The 22200-nt window shown below is 39.0% G+C and overlaps 1 protein-coding gene across 1 annotated transcript in view; it reads right to left on the bottom strand.

Moving 5' to 3' along the window:
• LOC141923215 (uncharacterized) overlaps nt 1–20932 on the bottom strand; it is a 35447-nt gene extending 14515 nt beyond the window's left edge. Inside the window, exons 1-8 of the mRNA XM_074823912.1 lie at nt 20827–20932; nt 20403–20494; nt 19362–19430; nt 13220–13253; nt 6124–6174; nt 3904–3981; nt 823–959; nt 157–276 (exon numbers count right to left, since the gene is read on the bottom strand). Coding sequence (XP_074680013.1) covers nt 157–276; nt 823–959; nt 3904–3981; nt 6124–6174; nt 13220–13253; nt 19362–19430; nt 20403–20477 — 564 coding nt within the window. The 5' untranslated portion in view covers nt 20478–20494; nt 20827–20932. The remainder of the gene's footprint in view (nt 1–156; nt 277–822; nt 960–3903; nt 3982–6123; nt 6175–13219; nt 13254–19361; nt 19431–20402; nt 20495–20826) is intronic.
• Nucleotides 20933–22200: the final 1268 nt, after the last annotated feature.

Raw genomic sequence — 22200 nt, 5'->3', positions numbered from 1 at the left:
TAAGTTAAGCCTTAATTTGACTTAATACTACACTTCCTAGAAACACACAGAAATTTAACAAGCTTTGTCAGCAGTACTTTTAAAATTTACTAGGTCAAGAATAAATACACTGATAAAAGACTCATTACCAGATACTTTACATTTACTTCCAATTACCTTATACATTTTCAGTCCTTCGGTCTTCTCTAGCTCTCCTGCTATCCGTCTGAGAAATGAAACTTTGCATTCTTTTACATCTGTTGTCTCTCTCTTCATTTTACCTGGAAATTCTTTAGACTGTTGACAAAAACAGCTTGAAATGGTCAATATCAAAATTCATCACAACATTTAAAAATTGGCATGTTTCACCTTTTGGACAACTTCCAAAAGACTGGTAAACATAATTTTGAACATTATGAGCTCGTTTCTTCTCTGTAACACAACTAATTATATTTTAATGTTAAAGTTGCTTATGTAGTCTTCAAAACAAAAAATGGATACTATGCAAAGCTTGCTACCAAAAGGTAACATGCTCTGTACCATATCCAACAATGCTATGGGCATGCTGAGGAATTAAAAAAAACACCACAGTGTTCTAGGAACCTGATCCTGGAGGCAATCGAAACACTTGGGAACAGAGTTGGAGCAGATACAGCCATGCACCTCTGGATCACACCTCCTCAATAACTCACAGCTTCGTAGCTATTCATGTTGATCTGATCGATGAACAGTCAACCATACAAGTATTATTAGCAATTTATCAGTTTAAACTTAAAACTTGATGCAAATATTTATAGAAAAAAAGGGGAGTATCATAAAGAAATTGTCATCAAAATTACTCACGATGTATGCTCTTCTGTGTTTATATCCACTAAGATGTTCTATCATAGGTGCCATCTCTGTATTAAACCCACACAGCTTGCACTCATAATGCGGCTCTTTTCTTCCTTCAAATCTGATTTCAACCACATGTTCTAAACCTGTAAAGGCAAGAGCCTATATTTTAGCATAGACTACTATAAACAAATATATCCCCTTCAATGTTGCTCATTAAAAGCCAAAATGAATAAATAAAAGTATTTCATTTTCAGAATTTCAACACTTCAGGATCACTTCAACACTTCTTTAGACTTATTACCCACATCAGTTAAATTTACCTCTTTACAATGCTTTATTCTGAAAGGACAAACACTGTCTATGGCATATTTGCAAGCCCACCGAAATGAAATATTTCATGTACCTTTTTTCCTGTCTGTGATATTTTCAAGAAACTAAGAAAGAGCCTTCCATTCAATAGTCATGTAAAAGAATTCATGGAGAAGTGCATATAAAGAAAAGAATGAGAACAGGAAATGCCATGCAAATGTCTAGATTAAAAAACTGCATTTAAATTACTTAGTCAAAGAGAATTTGGACAGTGTCCAAGTAGCACAAAGTCCATGTAGGAAAGACTTAATAAAATTGAGTCCTTCATAATCTAAAAATCTTCCATAAACTTTTAAGAATTACAGGAATGAAAATGGGATTTTTTCATTTTTCTTAGAATGACTGAAAGACTATGCCTTAGAAGTATTCAGAAGTATCTAAGTTTGAGGCTTATAGCTAGCATGAAAAGTTTTACTCTGAACAGCTTAAATGTAACAAGTTTATAAGCAGTTTAGAACAAATTGGAAAAACTGCAGCTGTTCCCTATTATCATAATTTCCAACACTGCATATTTGTGATGGGTTGACCCCCGCCAGCAGCCAAGCAGCACACAGCTGCTTGCTCACTCACATACACACCCCTCAGCACAACAGGGAGAAAATAGGAAGAGCAGAAGTGAGAAAACTCATGGGTTCAGATAAAGACAGTTTAGTAAGTGATGAGAGGAAAAAAAGAAAAAAGTGACAACCAGTCAGTCACCTCCCCATAAGCAGATCAATACCCAGTCTCTGAACAGCCACCTTGGAAGCTACATACACACACACACCCTTTTAACTTTCTTTAACTTCAACTGTGACTGTTGAACATGACATTATGTGGTACAGAATATTCTTTTGGCCAGTTTGGGTCAACCGTCCTGGCTATGTCCCCTCCCAGTCTCTTACCCATCCCCAGTCTACTCAAGGGGTGAGGAGTGGGGACCCAGAGCAAAAAAAAGAAATGTCTTGAGCTGTGCACTGCTCAGCAACACCCAAAACACTGGTGTGTTTATCAACACTGTTTTAGTCACAAATCCAAAACACACAACTCCATCTCAGACCCACTACAGTATTACACTGCTAAATCTTAACTCTGAAAATAAACTGTCAAATGAACTGAGTATACAAGAAAGTAACACTTTGCTATTCACCTTTTTCTATTAAAAATGCTTATGATAACAAATTGCTATATTTTTTAATATTAATAGTGTATGTAGAAGAACACCAAGACAATTCACGAACAGAGAAATTCTCTGCTAATACTAGGAAATTTGGTACTTAGCTCTTTGTCAGGGAACATATTTTCTAGGCCACCAGCACATACTAGGAACACTAAGGCCACTGACAAGCAGCATTGCTTATCCTCTCCTAAGAGTTGCCTAATCTAGCACTTACAAAGAAAACCTTAAAATTTATCTCATTACTTTTAGTATTCCCAAAGATAGTGAGGAAAAATATCTCACCAAACAGAAACACCTGTATATCCCACCAAATGGAAAATCAAAAAGAATCACCAAATGACAAGTCACCAGTGGCATAAAGTTTAGTTGGAGGCCAGTAGGTACCGGTGTACCCCAAGGGTCAATACTGGGTCCAGTCCTGTTTAACATCTTCATTAATGATCTAGATGATGCATACCTTCAGCAAGTTTGCTGATGACAAAAAACTGGGAGGGATGGCCGATACACCAAGGGGTCGTGCTGCCATCCAGAGAGACCTCAACAGGCTGGGGAGTTGGGCTGGCAGGAACTTCATGCAGTTCAGCAAAGGGAAGTGCAAACTCCTGCACCTGGGGAGGAACAAGCCGAGGTACCAGTACATGCTGGGGGCTGACCAGCCAGAAAGCAGATCAGCAGGAAAGGACCTGGGTGGACACCAAGTTGAAAATGAGCCAGCAATGGGCCCTTGTGACCAAGAGGTCTAATGGTATCCTGGGCTGCACGAAGAAGAGTGTTGCCAGTAGGCTGAAGATGATCCACCCTTTCCACACAGCATCAGTAGGGCCGTGCCTGAAGTGCTGTGTCCAGTTCTGGGCTTCCCAGTACAAGAGACACAGACGTACAAAGGGACATGAAGATGATGAAGGCACTGGAGCATGTCTTCTATGAGGAAAGGCTAAGAGAGCTGGGACTGTTTAGCCTGGACAAGAGAAGGCTCCAAGGGGATCTCATCAGCATGTATAAATACCTGAAGGGAGGGTGTAAAGAAGATAGAGCCAGGCTTTTTTCAGAGGTGCCCAGTAATGGGACAAGAGGCAATGGGCACAGCCTGAAACACAGGAGGTTCTGTCTGAGCATCAGGAAACACTGTTCCACTGTGAGGGTGACTGAGCAGTGGCACAGGTTTCCTTAAGAGGTCATGGAGATATTCAAAAGCCATCCAGACATGGTGCTGGGCAACCTGCTCTCGGTGACCCTACTTGAGCAGGGGGTTAAGAGCAGATGACCTCCAGAGGTCCCTTCCAACCTCAACCACTCTGATCTGTGAAAAGCTTCTTTACTAAGATGGCTCCTTCAGGAACAAGTTGTCTTAACAACTAAGATGTACAAAAGAGGTGGCCTTTATAGTACTCAGTGTAATAAGCTATACCTTAAAAGGTGTAAGAGAAGATATATCCTATAAATTATTCAACACATTTACAGAAAGTGAACCAATATCTAGAATTCCAACTTTCATTTCAAAACAAAAGCCATTTGGTTACAAATTCAAAGACATACCATTTAGAAAACAAAAAACATACCAACTAGAGGTTCTTCTCTTTTGGGATCATTCATAAAATCCTTCAGACAGGTTATGTCCTTTGTGAGTCCTCTCTTCACTAAAGTAAAAAACATACACATAAAGAGATATTACATATTAGACAGTTTGCACATAATTTCTATGATCTTAAAGGAGTTTCTAATGGAGACTTAAGGGAGACAAAATTAACTTGCACTCTGAAATGCATAAGGAAAATGGGCAAGATCTCAGTCACTCACAAAAAGATTCCAACACGGTCTGTTTTCCATAACAATTTTACATGCAAGGAATTAATGTCTTCAAGAAGAGAAACAAATAAGCAAACCAGACCTTCTAACACAATCCAGTTTACTGAGGAAAGATACCAAGTTCACATTCATAGCATACCCCAGAGCATGTCAGTGCTCATTAAAAAAACCAAAAAGCCAAGCCACCAACCTCCTTCTTCCCCTAAAACCCTAATACTCATATAGCATACTGAGACTGCTTATTTGGAGTCTGAAGTTCAGGAATCATATTGCCTTAAGTCTAATAAAGAACACATAATCTTCACTAATACAGCAAATGCCTCTGGTACTCTGAGCAGACCAGAAGCTGCACAACCACAGTTAGTATGTTCCTGAGCCTGGCCTAGCAGTGTTTCAGTCAGGGCTGTATCTTGCTCCTCACTGTTTTAAGAGCTTGGTTTTGCACTGCCTAAAACACTTTTAAAGTATTACTAGTCAGCTCAGAACACCAGCAGAATCCAGCTAAACATATCTGCAAAACAGTCTCAAAGAAGCATTAAGTGTATTCAAGTGTTAAAATACATATTTTTAAAATGAGAAAAAAATGTGCAGCAATAAAACTCATCTTCCTAATTACATACAGCTGTATTTTAACTGACTGATGAATTTCATAAGACTCATAAACACTGCTAGTTTCTTCAAACTGGAGCAAACAAGTAGAAACACCACAAGCACTGAACCGTTACTGTGTTCTTCCCCCCCTTGGACACCAGGATATGGTTTAAAAAAAAACCAAACAAGATTTCAGACAGATTGGGAATTCAATGCTTGTTCTTAAATATTCATTCCATTAGGAATATTCCTGTACTGTTACCAAGTCAAACTCCGGGGCTGCACACAAAAAAAATTCACAAAGTTCCAGCACTAACTTATATGAAAAACTTCTTGCAATTGTGGTAGAATACACCTGATGGGACACCTCCTGCCACGGGAATAGCATGGCCCATTCCCACCAAAACTTCACAGTCTTGTTAAAATCTTTCTCTGTTATTTGGGGTTTTTTTTGTCTGAGGCAACATGCAGCAGTAGCATAGTATGACAGAGTTGACATGTAACAAGTTAGTGCCATGTAATAAATCTCCATAGATTTTTACCAACACTTAAATATATTATGCCATTCTCAAGGATTTGTGTGTCTGTGCAGCAGCTTGCAGTGTGAGCTGGCTGTTCCCAAGCTGATGGTGAAAGGCATGTGGTCTTTTGGGCTTAATATGAAAAGATCCACACAGAAAAAAGTTTAAGTTCCCTAGAAGGTAATGTCCAGTTTCTTCTTGCTTCCTAACATACAACTAAGTATTCTTGTCTTAGTATTCTTGTCTTAGTATCATCTTGATAACAAACAACCCATACCGTTCTTCGTTTATATGCTTTTGTTTTGTCAAACTTTCACTGTATCATATGCATACATACATGCATGCTGCAAAGTTCTCTTTTGAAAATTTCATCAGCTAAAAAAACATTAGCTAGGTACACTGATATCAGATGTTAGCAGATAAATCAGAAATACAGAAACTATGTCTCAAGTTTGAAAGTTGTTCTGTGAAAATACCTGTAACTTGGAAGAAATTCTTTACTGTGCAGGTGGTGGGACACTGGAACAGGTTGCCCAGAGAGGCTGTGGCTGCCCCCTCCCTGGAAATGTTCAAGGCCAGGTTGGACGGGGCTTTGAGCAACCTGGTCTAGTGGAAGGTGTCCCTGCCCATGGCAGGGGGGTTGGAACTAGATGATTTTTAAGGTCCCTTCCAACCCAAATGATTATGCAATTCACATTTTCCTAAGATCTTTTCTTACATAAATTAACCAGTGCACAAACGAAAAGCAATGATTCCAATGTTTGGTAACTTGCATTGCTTCTTCCTAAAACCATAATCAACCACCTGCTTTGGTCATCATTAAAACAAAACCACCGATTTCAAAGTTGCATATTCAGCTACCTGGTCTCTGTGTTTCATACTTCATCGGAGTTCGGAGTGGAGCTCGGGCACCTAGGATAATAGTTTCACAGTCAGACTACTTCTTTTCACTTGCTTTTATTAAGTACCTAGTAGATCATCCAAACAAGTTAGAGAATTGAACAGTTATCTTCACTTTACAGTTTAATATAGGCTCAGTAATAGCTGTATTTCATCTTGGTACACTTTCCTTTTGTAATTTTACTGCTCTAAGTAAGAAAAACTCTTTATTTCCACTCCCCTTCCCCACTAACACAATATACCAACAGACGAATGTCACAGAAGCATAGCGTGTTTATTTTTAAGTGTTTTTCACACTGCTTAGTTATAATTATTTTAACTATTCAGTATTGTGCATGACATTATCTGTGTTACAAGTACCCAACAGAAAACTTCTGATCTAAACATTTAGAGTCTGAACACAGTCCCAGAGACAATTCACAAACCATTGAACTGCATCTTCTTTTGCATAGGGTTCTCTATATATTCTTAATCACTCATCTTCAGAGTGAATTTTTAGATGTGCTTTTGTAAAGGTACTTCCACTCCCTTCCTTTGGAACTGCTTTCCCTTGCCCCACTCTTCCCTCAAATCCATACACACAGACACACCACAAGTGCACTTTAACGATGTTCCCAGTATTTTGTAAAGTTGCAGCATCCAAGACTAAAACAAGATGACACACCAGTACTCATTTACTGGAAGAAGTGGAAGTTTAACTATGTATTTGCTCATGTAATTCCTATTTTTGAAGAGAAGTTTTCAATAGTCATGGCAAATGCAATGTTGTATATACATCAATGGTTTTCTCTTTCTGCACAATACAGGCAGTTAAGAGGTATGTATCAAAGCTGGAAATCAATTCAAAAGTTGTAAACATTTTGCAAACAACTCTGCAATATTAACATATGGGAGGGGTATGAGAAAGGATCTCTCCCTTGATTTCTTATTATCCATCTTTTTCAGTAAAAAGCTTCCAAGTCTCTGGAGGCATAAACAAGATATCCAGGTACTCTGCAAGAACAAAAATTATTTAATTCCAGAGTTGTTCAGTTAGTGCCTGAAGCCCAAGTTATATTCCAGGTCCAGCATCTGCAGACTGACAACATGGCCAAGTGCTAAGTGGTATGAATAAGTAGGTACCTGTGAAATACGACTTTTAGTGCTTTATTTTCTGTTTACTTCTAGAAACAAGCTGTATTTGCAGAAAATTGCACCAGGAGCAGTTCATAGTGCAGTCTGCTTTAACATGGCTGAGATTTACAAAAATGGTCAAATTAAAAATAAAGTTGTAGCTGCTACTATCACCAAATGTAGCAGGCATTTAGCAAGTATCACTGCTGCCTGCAAAAATTTAACAAAGCAATTATGACCTTGAAGACAGTCTCCCATTCAGCAACAGCAGGTTTTCAGGCTAATGTTTAGTTCACATTTATTAGTCACGTAGCTTTTTAACACCATTAATAATATAAATTATATTTCTTAAGCATCTGAAAACCAAGCCACAACAGTATTTTCCCTTAAAGCATATCAGACAGATCAACGAGCTGAAAATCAGCTGGACTGCCAGGCTCAAAGACCAACAACCAACAGTCCAGCCTCCTGGTGTTCAGTAAGCAGCAAAGCACCCCAAAGACTGATTCCAGGGCCCACACGATCAACATCACCATCAATAACCTGGCTGAGGATGCACAGAACACCACTGGCAAATTCATAGACAGTAGTAATTTAGGGTATATAATCAATGTCACAGCTTCAGTTGAGCAGGACCTTGGGAACATTAAGGATTAAAGAAACATAGTAAGAAGTGTAGAGTTCTGCAGCTGAAATAACCCCATGTACAAATACAGGCTGAGATCTGGCTGACTGAGCAGCGGCACTGTCAAAGCACCTCAGAGTTAATGATGAATGCTAAGCTGAGTATTGGCCAAAAGCACATCTCCCGTGAACTAGGCAAACCCCATACTGAGCTACTGCACAGGCAGCATACTTCAGAATATTTTATCCTCCATTATTTGGGATTTGTGAGGCTGTCTAGTTCCATTCTTCTCCAGTTCAAGTGGGATGTGGAAAAAAAACAGAGAGGGTCCAGCAGAAGGGCTACCAAGACAGACAACTCATGGCAAATAACTTATGAGAACAGGTTTGGGAGCTGGACTTGTTTAATCTAGTAAAGTGGAGGCTAAGAGGAGATCTAATAGCCTGGATACCTAAGAGCAGCTAGAAAGATGAGTCAAACCCTTTGGGGACGTGCAACAGCATAACAAATAGAAGCCAGAAATAGTTGCTTAGGAGGCACAGATTGGATGTTAGGATAAAATTCCTCTTTAGGACCGAGAAGCAACTACAAGCAGATTAAACAGACTTTGCCCTCAGAGTTGTTCAAGGCTTCAGTAACCAAGTGATGATCCAGCACTGACAGTAGCCCTGCTTCAACCAGGAACCTAGGAAATCACCTCAGTCTCAGGAAATCCTTTCCAACTAATCAATTTATTTAGTAAGGGATATTTTCCAGATACTAGTTACCTATATGAACAAAAAAAAAAAAATCCCTTTCAACATTCAATGACAGTGCTGAACATGTTTCTTTATTCTCCACCTTTTACATCTATACATGTATTTAATGCACACATTCCTAATGACTGCCAGAAATAGAACAGCTATGTTTCAAAACTTAAGGGCAGTTTCAGCCACTACTCAGCAGCAATGGAGGTACTGGACTCAGCACTACAGATTCACTTTTGAATAAAAGAGGTGAAGTGCACAAAGACTCTATATTCCATTGTATGGGGGAACTCCCCAAGAGAGGTGGTAAGGGAGTTGGAGTAGTGTTCAATCTCAGTATTTCTATTATTATGGTTTCTGAAACATTTTTTCTTCTAGGCAAGAAAAGAACTTCCAGGTTTCCTTTCTTTGAAAATGTAGTTTTACATCCCAAAACCTTATGCATACTAATCAATGCTTGACAGACACTGAGCATGGAAGGACATGTTAAAATGAATAAATTTATCTTGCATCATAAAGCTGATATGCTGATCAGGATACTGATAAGGTTGTCATTGATGAACCCAAGGCAAAATACGTAACATTTGTGCTTTCACTGGAGGTAGAACTTGTAGTCAGTGCTGTTAAATAAATGCAGCTTATCTTCAGATCGGATTCCTCCCCTTGACTCCACACTTTACACAATGACCATAATAAAGCTTTCTTTACTCATGGTGCTACTTATGGGTTGAAGAATGTAGACACAGGTTGCTAGATCCAGCAGCTAAACACCTACAACATCCCTTATTACATTTTTCCTTTCTATCATTGTAAGAGATGCTAACTCTGCATCTTCCTGTAATGCAAGAAAAATTCCACAGGCTGTGCAAAAAAATTCCATTAATCCACTTTTCTTTGTGCCAAATTAATTCCAATAAAGATAGGCAGCCCTGAAATGGCTTTAGTAGGGCTCATACTCTGTACTATGCCTCCTATCTGAGCTACCTTGTTTTAGTAGTAAACCACTGGATTTTGCTATTGCCCAGGGAACATTTGCCTAACATGTATATTGGCATACCCCCATCGTTTAACACTTCTTACTCAAAGTGAAAAGTTTTCCAAACTTCTGTCTGCTTTGGCCAAAAGGTCCCAAGGAAAGAAAGCAATGTTGAGCCTCCTCCCCTCCTTATTCCTGAACACATACAACTGCCTCAACTACAGCTGCAAGAAGTCTTCCATGTGTCCAATTATATCATCATATAAAGAAATCACATGACTGAAATTCATATACTTAACTGAGCTTTAACTTTCTTAGTAAAGCCCTAGAACTTCAGCATCTTCTCTTCCCACATCCTCCATTAAGTTGCTTTCCTCTGAACTGCTGGAGAGCAGGCAAAGAAACAGCCCAGATATCCAATTCTGTCATTACCACAAAAGTAACTGGTTGATAGTTTTGCCATATGGAAACTCGCATGGTATCCAGATGTCTTTCTGACAGAAAGTGTAAGAATCCAAACACAATCATCTGGAATCAACTGCAATTCCTGACTGTACAATCTTGTTGGCTTTGAAGACAGTTAAGTTAAACAGTCAGGTTACTCACACTCATCACTTCTGTATTATGAACAGTTACTTTTGATGAGTTCAGAGAGGATACTGTACATGGCATGTCCCATCTGAAAACACTCAGAATCCAAATCATTTGTCTTTTTTGATACTGGTTTACAAATGATAGCAGCATTGGTGGTGTTCTCCCTACTGACAAAGGAACTTTTTTCAATTCTGCAGCAAGGAAGAAATTGCAGATGTTGGTGTAAAACATTTTAAATGTCAAACCTCATCCTCTGAAGTACCTGTTCTTTAGACAGAGCACATTTCAGATACTTGCCAGGTTTTGTCCCAAGCAATTTTCAAGAAAACTCATTGACAGCGGCCATACATTTTTGTTCCTGGCTCTTTGAACATGCTGCCACATTTCACTCTCACTGGAGTATTTCATAACATGAACATTAGAACAAGATTGGAGATCCAGCAGCAATAACAGGAGCATCTCATTAATTTAAAACCTGAAATAATACTAGACTCATACTTTACATAGTGCACCTAATTAAGAATATCGACTTTCTATGCTCATTCACAAGACTTTGCTAGTTTACTCCACAAATGCAGTATAATTTTTGTTCATGCTTACTATATATGGCTGCAAACTGTAGAAAAAAATCATCAATTACCTAAAATGAAAAAACAAAGGCCAAGCAAATACAAAATTTATTCTTTTATCTGAGTGACAGAGTACAATGAACTTCCTGGATCTGCTGGCTCTTGAGGGAGAATTATTTGTATTATTGGTAGTATGTCCATGGAAGTTTCGAGAAGCTCTGCATATACATTGAATATGTAACTCTGCACTGCAGTTCCCAAAATGAAATCTGAATTGTCATCTTTGAAAAGTTACTCAGGTGGAAAGCTTTTCTAGCTGTAAACAAAAAAACCCAACACAACTAAAACATACAAATAAACTTCATCAGGCCAAGTTTCAGCCTCTTTTGGACAAATAAACCCTAACGGTAGCTTTGCAAATTGGTCTCCCACATCTGGATCTTCAGTGAAGCAGAATTCAATATGGATAAAGTAGAATAAAGGAGACATCAGTAGTATGAATAACCATTTTATATTAGAAGTAAAATATGCTGATTGCTTCAAAATGATTACTAAGGCACAGAACCTTCTGGATTAAAGCACGTCTTGTAATGTTTCTGACACATGGTACCCTGCAATGCTGGGGCTCCTCCAGAAGTTAGCTCTAATTTGTTTATCAAAGTTTCATTCTAGATTCTTCACTTTAATGATCAGATACTTTAACTTATCTCTTCTTGTTCTATAACATACACCACAGTTGAAAGACTCTAACCTATGACATCTCCAGAGATACAGTGTTTATAACAAGCATACATTCTTAACCTGAATTCTCAACAGAACGCTGAGCTTGTAGTACATTAAGCAGTACTGTTTTCTAACGGTGTAGGTCTTTGCAACTGGCTCCTGTATTCCACCACTCTTTTTAGTCTTGCTGCCACACCTTCTGCCCTCTTATTCAAGTCACACTTTCTGTCCCACGCATCCTTACATTACTCCTCCAAAACAAGATTTTATGGTCTTGAAGCAAGAACCTCTTCAGTTAATGAGTATTACTTTTAATGGCCGTTTCTGACGAGAAATACAAAGAAGTCTCTAGAAATTGTCTTCCACTAAAAACACTAGACCATAGCCAAACAAATCTGTTCTTGTTACTGAGGTACAAATACAATTTTGGACTGCTCAAATCCACTGGATTTTGAGGAGACCCATATGTTTTCAGAAATTTTGCAGAAATTCTGTCAAGGAGCTTCATTACCAGTATTCCTACAAAGAGATCTGCACACAGTACTTATATCTGCTGAGGCAAGATGTCTCATAGTTGTTCACACACTTGAATGACGTCTTGCAGCGATATTCTCTTGTCAACACCAAACCACGAGACCAGCTAATGAAGCCCAGTCTTAGGAAATGGACTCTGACCAGTGCTTTTCTAAATCTTTGTCTTGTGTTGATTCTTCAGGGTCCAGTAAGTGACGAGCTCAGCCTGCAGCACTTCCCTCAGTAAAAGACTGACATCATCACTCTTCTCTGTGCAGATATGCATTTTCAGGAACCCTTGATCAACTTGGTTCAAAAAGGCTGAGAGGCTCAAAAGATACTGGGGAACAGATGACAAAGCCAGAGTGTAAGCTTTGTTTCTTAGGAAAACAGGCTAAGAAGATAAAGTAGAAGTGAAAGGCTTATTTCTTGTGACTGACTGTATAACCATTTTGGTTTTTAATCTTCTCATTGATTTTTATCAGTATTCCCATATCTGCCGATGTTCTCTGCTTCCTGTACTTTAGAAGTCTTGCACATCATCATCAGTGCCTTTACAGTAAGATTTCCATTTCCGCTGTGACCTAGTTATATCCCATATTTTCAACCTTTCACCACAACTCTTATTTTCATTGACATACGACAGTCTAGATTCACATTCTCAGTTTCAGAGGGAAAAAATATCCCAACAACTGAGTTTACCTTGAATAGGTCTTTGCTACTCCCAAGTCCACTACAATGAAGAGAGGCAGAACACTCCTGTGATGCAGCTAGGCAACTCCAGCACTGGTAGAGCTGCATCTGCAACAGTGCTCTGTTAGCCTGCTGATTTAGCTTCTTCGCATACTGCCTGAAGCTTAGCAGCGAGTGCATAAAGCTGACAGGTAAGTGGGAGACTGTTTAGCCTGGGAAGGTAAGAAACTAAAATACTGACTATCCATCCCTCTACTAGACAGATATACCAATATTTAGATGTGGAAAGGCACAGTGAAGGTTTCATGCTCTAAAATATTTCTTTGCTCAGTAGTTCACTAGACAGAAAACTCAGACAAATGTTCAGCATATAAAGAGAAACACAGTTATAGACACATATACCTGGCAAAATCAAATATCTGAACTAGTAAAAAACCAACAAACATTAAAACCCCCAAGAAATATCTATCCTAGGAGACTGGAAAGAAGAAAGTGTTATACTTACAATAGACAGTCTTGCGTCTCAGGGCTTTCTCTTTCTTTAATTATGAAGATGCAAGTCACCCCAAAATAAAATAAGAAAAAGAAATTAATGTGCTGCACCATTTGAAGGAAAAGCCCTGTACTTCCTGAGAAGCCGTTGCAGATGAATTACATTACAGGCCAAAGCTTCCATTATCAAATAGGAAAAATTAGAGCCTTTATGATTTTCTGCAAAAGCTGGAAGCACTGACAGTGTACTTACAGTTAATATAAGGCTAATTTCAAGAAAGCCCTGTTATAATGAAGTTTTAGGAGATTATTACGGCTTGAAACACAGTATCTCAAGGATACCAGACAAAACCTTGAGTTTTGCATGATTACAGCTCCTAAATTTTCAAAAGTTGTAGTTCCGACAAAAAAGAAAAATAAAATTCACCCCAAAAGGAAAAACAGACTAACAAAAGCAGCTCCCCCACCATTTTGAGTGGATTTGCTAAACCTTAAGGCTAGCCGAATCTCCTGAAAGTTCATTCATATCATGAAGAACAGGAAAAGTGGCTTTGATCAGCTGAATCCAGAACAGATTGCTTTTTGGGAGAATCTAAGGAAAAGAGGATCTTAAATTTCCATTTCAGAACATTGCTAAAATGATCCTGACTCATTTGGAGAACTTTTTTTGCAAGTAAACACAAACTCGCCATTTACAAGAATGAAACAATAAGCGTGATCATTCTATCAGTAAAGCAGCTGTCTGCCCAGAGCAGCCCCTGGAGTTGAGTGCTATATTTTCAGTATTCAGTGGCACGGAAGAGATGCTGCACGTCAGTGTGACAATTCAGTAGGAAACGAGACTGACACAATAGTTAATTGTTTAAGAAGCCAAATAGCTGTTATAAAAAAGGAAGTTACCTAAGTCCCCGTATCACCACAGATAGTGGGTGGTGGTGTATGAGCTCAGCAGGATTTTATAAGCTTAGAATACAGATACTGTCTCCCTTGTAGCTATGATGCTGCAAGTGCAAGTGTTTTCATTACTTGCCATTCTACAAAGTTTTACAACAAACAGCTGCTAATACCTAACTTTTCAGACAAAAGTAGAAAACATTAGCAACTGTGAGCTGCTACTCAAAGAGAATTTCTTCCTGACCATTTCAGACAATCAACTTTTACTTTGACTGCACTTGGATTACTGCTTTTGTTAACATTAGTTCCACAACTAAAGCTAATGGGTCCATTTTACTTGTGACCCCTTCTTGAGGTTTCTTTAAAAAAAAAAGCAAATGGTGAAAACCCCAAAACTACATCAGAAATTAAGATTCTCACACATTAGGTAACTTATGCTTTGTCCTGGGTCACGTGTCACAAGCAAGTTGCAACAGCTGGTTTTGAGCTAAGACTATGAAAAGTTAGGGTAAGTTTTAACAAAGTGTCTAACTTAAAGAACCCAAAACTCAAAAACTGCTGGTTTTTATTTAGGGTTCAAACCTCCCACACACACTGTAATCTGTAAGAGCTTCTGCATAAATTAGTTTTCCACACAATTCAAGTTCACATGTTATCTAACAGCTTCACAGGCTTAGTTAAGAATTATGTAAACATAATTTAGTTGTTCCTAAATATATACAGACTCTTGAAAGCATATCGGCTAGATGTTAGCAGCCCATACACAGAAATTCTATTTATTTTAATTCTTCAAGCTCATACTAAGCAAATCAAGTTTTTTTGCAAAAGAAAAGCTGTACAGTTTAAGCCTCTTTGGATCACGAAGATAAACTGCAGAACATACGAGTATACATCTGGAGACCAAACAAACAATACAACAGCAAGGCAATTTTCCTGTAGCTGAAACCAAGCTATATTAACATTCCAAGTATCAACACAAAATGTCCAATTAAAATGCTTTTCCAGCATGGTTGGTTTAATGATATATTTTAAGGACAGAAAAGTCGCCTGTACGTCAGGTATTTTCAACCAGAGGTTCTGATGCACAACCACCAGGGGCAAGAGATATAGCAGAAATAAGAACACGGAAATGGTGAAGACAAAAACTAACAACTCTCTTCACAGATCTGAACATTCCTTGTTTCTAATGAGGTTGCAGAGTCCCAAATGCAGATTCCTCTCCTTTTAGAACACAGTAGGCATTTCTACCCTATTTATCGCCAGACACGAAGGGAGGGTAAGGAACCTTGAATCCTTGCTAGAACTGTAACAGTCTTCGTTTGTGCTCCAAATATAGTTCACAGAAGAGGCAACCCACTTCTGGTGCCAAGCCTGCAAAGGGCTGTTCAAAACACGTGGAAAAAAGACATTCCACTCCAGGATTTCCTTTCTAGCAAACTGAGCAATAAAGCTAATGCATATTTGCAAAACCAGAATAAAATATATTACCACCATACTCCAGGTACATGCACAGCAGGTATATTTTAACTAGGGACTGCTCCCTCTAAAGTCCTAGCTTTTTACTCAGCTGTCAAAGACCCAAACAAACCCACCCTTTCATGCATTATACCCCTCATTACTCTTACAGACTTGGTTCAATGAAAAGCATTAGTATACTTACATAAACGTTGCTTTCCAACCATTTTCCCATAATGGCTAAAAGTAACATTCATCTGTTTTTCAAAGTATATAATACAAGCCAATTCCAATTTCCAAAGAGCCAAGAACTATATGTATTCACATATATGAATGCTATTTTGTCCAAGTCATTTTCCACTCATCACCCCCATCAACACCTAGTCAACAACACCACCACAAAACCTGTCGGTATGCAACTACATAGAGGCCATAAGGCACTCAATTCACAAGATATACACAGTGCTGTACCGTGGTCATCCCAACCCCACAATCTTTCGTCCATCAGTACCTTTTACAGGTGTTTGGCCTCATGAATTGCCAGCCCTAGAAAAAATTATATGTGTATTCTGCTTATTACTCAAGCTCCAGTTCAGGGACACAGAAAGCATCACAGTCATGAACACTGAAGTCAGTAAGAAGTACATACTCTTGGCACAACAAAGAATCAACTCTCAGGGACAGATACTAAATGAACTCTAAATAGGTACACCATATAGAATTAAAATATTACCTAATATTTTGCAAATTCAAAGACTTGTGAACTTCTATGTTAGTTTCATACATCATAGAATGCAAGTGGCAACAATTTCATCTAATTAGATAACTGATCATCTATTATTTGACTAAACCAACTCCTCTGAGACTTGTTCAGAAAAAATATTCACATAAATTTCCAAGCACAAAAGGAAAACGCTTCAAGCAAACAAAACCTAATCTAGTAACAAACTAGGAAGAAAGACATTGCACTTACTAACCATTTGCTTGAAATACTTTAAAATTACTTATATTTTATGATGCAATGTCATCCAGTCTATCTCTATCAATCTATCTCTATATTGAAATCAATCACACAACAATCCAGTGAGTTACAGAGCATTACACCTGCAAATATACAAACAAAAATACAAATTAAACAACTCAGGACTCACTCTCCTGTAAGAGCACAGACTGAGCTCAATGCACCAAATTATTAATCTTTACCACAGTCAGAAGAATTCCACAAGTCTTTAGGTATAAACTTATTCTCTTTTAGTTTGGGAAGTAAGAAAATACCCTGGCTAAAACTTCTGTATAATTTATAACAAATCTGGGTAGTCTGCCTAAGCTGCCATTAAGAGACAGATATTATTTACATTTTCCCCTCCAGCAGCAAATTATTTGAACTGTCAGTTCAAACACCCAGATTGAGAATAAGTACAGGAAGAACATACTAAAAATCTCTAATTTATCAAAAGCAATATTCCAGGAGTCTGAGGACCATAGCACATATGAATTAGACTTCCTAAAAAAAGTAGTCTTCATTCTTTTGTTATACATAGGTCACTAAAAAAATCTCCCTAGTTTTATGTAAGCAATAAATTCGGTACAATTTACCCAAGAAGTATGCTTAGGTGTTTGGGAAGGGGCCTCTTTCAAAGAAATTATACATTTTGATGCTATTGGTACTGATTGGGTGAACAAACCAATCAATATATAGAGATGAAACAAAGATATGCAGAAGTAACCTAGATAAATATCTTATGCACCTATCCAAAACCCAGAATAAAGAAACTACTCAGGTGACCAAAAAAAATACAGTAACCATGTTCACAAAGTCAGCTGAAGTATTTCTACAGATCTGTCAGATAACCAAGCTTTACTAGTGGAGGTACTCAAAATAACACATTTTACTTTGAATAGCTATGGGAAATGTAGGCCAATTTAACACATGTAGCAAGTGTTTACATTTGTTTCTTGAAATTTTCCCAGTGACTGTCCTCCTGATGAAGGGTTATTTCCTGTGGTTTTGAAACTTCCTCTGGTGGAGGACAAGCACAAAGTATCTTTACCATGCCACTTTAAAACAAATCAGTAGCTAAAAAAAAAAAGAATCATCTGACTAAAGCCATAAAAAATGACTGGTGGGTTGGCCAGAGTAGCAATTTAGGTAAAGAATTACCATCTTCTCTTCATTTTGTTACATTGTTAGGACATCCTTTGGTATTATTTTGAACAGAAACTCTTCTACTAAGGAACAAACTAAGAGCTATTCGCTATCAACACCTAGCCTGTATCAAAAAAACAAACTCAGGACTTTTATGGTTACTTCAAACTTGATGATACAAAAACTTCTTGAGATAACTCGATGAATTCTGATCACCTTCAGTCAAAACATACAATAGATTTCATATTTAAAGTGAGGAATTAGAGGTAACTGAAAACAATGACACAATCTTGGAGAGTTACTCCTACAGAAGTGTAGTCATATGACTTACCAGGACTCCACACACCACATTTAATATCTAACAAGCATCTGGTTTTCAGCCTGCCCAATTCATGCTCACTATCAGTTTGCAGTCCTTCATTAATTCAGTGAAGTTTGACAGATGTAGCCTAGCCTACACTGATTTCCAAGAGTGAAACAGAAGAAAAACTACATGCAGATTTTCTAATAAAATAATCACCAGTTTTTTCACTTTAAGAGGGAGAAACAGCAGTAATTGGATTGCTATGAAGGTTAGCTAGGAAATAAGCAACCACAAAACCAAAGGAACAACTTGCACCAGCAAGAACATTTGGCAGGACACAAAAAATACTGCAGCACTGTACTAATCTACTGCATCAAGAGGGAACAAGACGACTGAATCCTGGGGGGAAAAAAGCATTTGGAGAAAGTAGAGCCACTGACTCAAGTAAGAGTCAATGCTATGAAAGTGATCAGCAAACAGGTAACAAAATACTATTAATCTGTCTTGAAAACACAGATGTGGGGAGATGCCCCTCATCTACAACTGAAAGAAAAAGGGCACACAAACACTTGGGAGAGACAGTATTGCAGTTATGTCTTTAGTGTTCCAGGAAGAATAAAATGTCATTAAGAAAACATTAGAGCAGGCACAACAATACAAACAATCTGATGACAGCAATCATAAGTAACAGAGGAAAGTACAGACAACTGAGTATGTCTCAACTTTATAGACTGAGAATGTGGAATTTTAAGCAGAAGATAATCATCAAACAGTCAAAAGGTCAAACAACATTTATAAAAGCCTCATCTCTAAATAGTCCTCACAGAACGCTGTCTAATAATTTAGGGACACAGCAAGCAAAGGCAGTAAACCAGGAAATTGCTACTGAGAAGCTTCAAACAAACAGAACCATAGGACTCGCCGGTTAAGCCTATGTAACTCCTGCAGGAAATCCAAATTGCTGTTACTATGCAAATAATAAGCAAGCTAGTTTTATTCAAAGTACAGGTGAGTTACGTAGACTTGGAAAACAGAGCAGCACTTTTACCAACTGTATCCAAAACCAGAAGTTTTCATTCTTTCACTATTAGTGACTTAAGTGTAATTCAAATGTTAATCTCACAATTAACACACATTTAGGTACAGTTAATATTTCAAGTTACATGCTGTACAAAAGAAAGTTGTGAGATTCCCGCCTCATCTTTTTTCTTGGGATTCTTCCAGCAAATTACTGTTACAGATCTACCAGTAAGTTAGATAAGCACTTGAAGCCATATGAAGACAAATACAGAACTTTACAAGAGCCCCAGATTTATGGTTAAATTTGCATATACACTTAATATGGAAAAAGATTACCTTTCTGTGCTTTGCGCCACGATAGTGTGACTGAAGACTTATAGAACTCATACATGGAACTTTACAAACCTAAAAAAATAGATTGAAAGCACATCTTTAGTTGTGTTATAGATATTCTGTAGTTGGTGAGTTTTAAGAATTGGAAACACATCTGTTTCTACAGCATAATACCCAAGGTCTTCTTGGCTTAAACAGTACAATTTGCATGACATTTAGGAGAGCAGCATACCACGAAAGACACCAGAAATAGCGTGCAAACCTGTCCAAATGATACTTAAATACATGTTTAAATATACCAGGTGGTATGAATGTTTTAAGAGCCTCCCCCTTCCCTCCTACCACCACTTTCTGGATTCTTAATTTTCTAAACTTCTCCAGGCTGGAAAGCCAACAAAAAGGGAGGATCATACAGTGACTAGAAAGGAATAGAGACAAAATTATGCCCTAGAATAACTGCAACCCTGTTCATTGTCACGTCAAAGCAATCAGAAAAACAATGAAGACACCTGCATTTCATCAAGATCCACAGACACACATATACCATTACAATTAATGGAAGACAACATAGATCTGCAGTTATTTTACTATCTTTAGATAAAAAAAGCAATGACTAATACATGTTAATATTGTCTATTCTCTTGACATACTGTCCCAGAAGTTTAATTCGTCAGAAAAAAGTAACTTCTAGAACAATATACAACTGACAAGTTTAACACGTTCTGACTCATTGAGTTGCAGCATTTTAGAGATAAATAAGCCTTTAGAGTCGCCTATGAGAAATACTTAACTGAGATTTGAAAGACCAGAATTAAGAACCATTATATTGCACCTGTGACTGCTCAAGCACAAACTGAATTCACCAAATCTTAAGTAGCTCTTCCAGGTACTGACCACATTATTCTCCACATTAACACCTTCTCTTACTTACAAGTTTGCCACACTACATCTAGGTTAGGTCTGCAATTCTAAGAGCATGGTCTTTAATACCTTAGGCCTGCACTTTAGCATACAGTCTGAGAAGCCACCAAGAAACACACTCACTTCACAATAAAATATTTTTTTTTCAGAGTCCCGTTTGTCATCTTCTGGCTTAACTTCTTCAGTCACAGTGCTCATCCTGCAAAAATGGTTCACTGCACACAATGAAAAAAAAATAAATCCGACTCTTGTTTATACGGTACTTTTCAGCAAATAATTGGGGGCAGGAGGGAAGCGTCAGTCGGATGAATTAACTCGATTATTTTGCTTCAACGCATTTCTCGATGAAACCACATCTTTTATCACGAGGACACCTTTACAGCCGTAAGCCTCCCGGTAAAGGCACCCTCCCCGCCCGTCTTTCCGCCGAGCTTGCACAGAGAAGCCGGCCCCCGGGGAGCACCGCTCTCCGGCGCGCACACCCCCGCTGCTCCCGCTTCCCCCGCCAGCCGCTGAAGCCACGGCGGTACCTCAGCGCCGCTCTCACCCGCCTGCTTCAGCGGGCTGCCCAGGCGCGGCGCCCCCCTCCCCGCCGCTGCCCGCCGCCGCCGCCCCCCCAGGCGGGCCGGTAACGACAGCAGCCCCGCAGCGCGCGCGCCTAACGGCATCCGGGAGCGCGAGCCCCGCCCCACCCCACCCGTCACTTCCGCTGCTTCACAGCGACGAGAAGGCACCCGGGGGCCGAAACCGGCGTCGGCCCCAGCGCCACGCCCCCGCCCGTGGGCAAGTAGCCGATAGGCAGGAAGTCGTCCGCCTCAACCAATGGGAAGCCAGCACCGCCTCAGGCGGCGGGGAGCCTGCGCCCTTCCCCGCCTCCGGGGACGGGAGCCCCGCCCTCCCCGGCAGCTGCACGGCGACCCCTGGCGGGCCGGAGGCCGGCGCGAGCGGAAGAGCGGGAAGTAGCGGCCGTGGGCTTTGCAACCGCCGGCCCTGGGAGAAGGAAACGCACTCGGCAACGGTTTTAATTTAAATGCAAATATTTATTTTAAAATGTCTTAACTTTACACTTCTGACTGGTAATAAATGTAAAATATAATTTAAGAAATACACTTGAAAGTTCATTCTAAAAGCGGACTGAGAAAACAGTACAAAAAACAGAAAAGTGCACCGGTTTTAACAAAATTCCAAAATACCAAATCCACATTTTACTGCCTGCTTTTAATTAGCCCGCTAGTGATACATCTTGACGCCTATTGTATAGGAAGCAGCACAGTCGATACTGGTTAGGTTACATGCTACCAAAGGTATTTTCATGGACTTGTTCTGCTCTGGCAGGAGTTGCTGGGTCGACTTGCCCGGGGCAGCCATTGGGGCTGCAGCTGTGCCGGCCGCTGGCCTGCCTTAATACTTCAGCTGTCAAAGTGGCCAACACCACTGTGTTTCTTCAGGAGAAGCAGGAATGGCACTTTTAATACAGGATTATTAGCAGAGTTTGATGGCAGATTATACCCTTTTTCAAGACGAATGATATTATTTGTACTGGTATTTTTCATGGGTACTTCTGTAACAGTCAGAGGCGTTTACATGGAGTCACATTAAAATGCTTGATAATTATTTGTGGTTCTAATCTCAAACTCTAAAATGGACTAATCAAAAACACTGCACTGTACATGTTGTGTAATGCTTCTATACCCTTCTTTAAAAAAAAAAAAATTACAAATTAAAAGTGCAATTGCACAGTGAAAGAATAAACGTGTAGAAAAAAATGATAGAAGCAAAAGAGGAGAGAATGGGTTCCTTGATTTTTTTGAAAGAGATACCAGGTCTAAACACAAAAGGATTTGGCAGTGTATGTACTGGCAGAACCATACTGTTGGTGGTAGCTCAGAGTTTCTTGGCAGTACGGCCTCCTGAAAAAAGG

The sequence above is a fragment of the Strix aluco genome, chromosome 1 (genome assembly GCF_031877795.1).
Source record: "Strix aluco isolate bStrAlu1 chromosome 1, bStrAlu1.hap1, whole genome shotgun sequence".
NCBI lineage: Eukaryota > Metazoa > Chordata > Aves > Strigiformes > Strigidae > Strix > Strix aluco.
The sequence above is the reverse complement of the archived record's forward strand: the minus strand, read 5'-3'. Positions and strand labels throughout refer to the sequence as shown.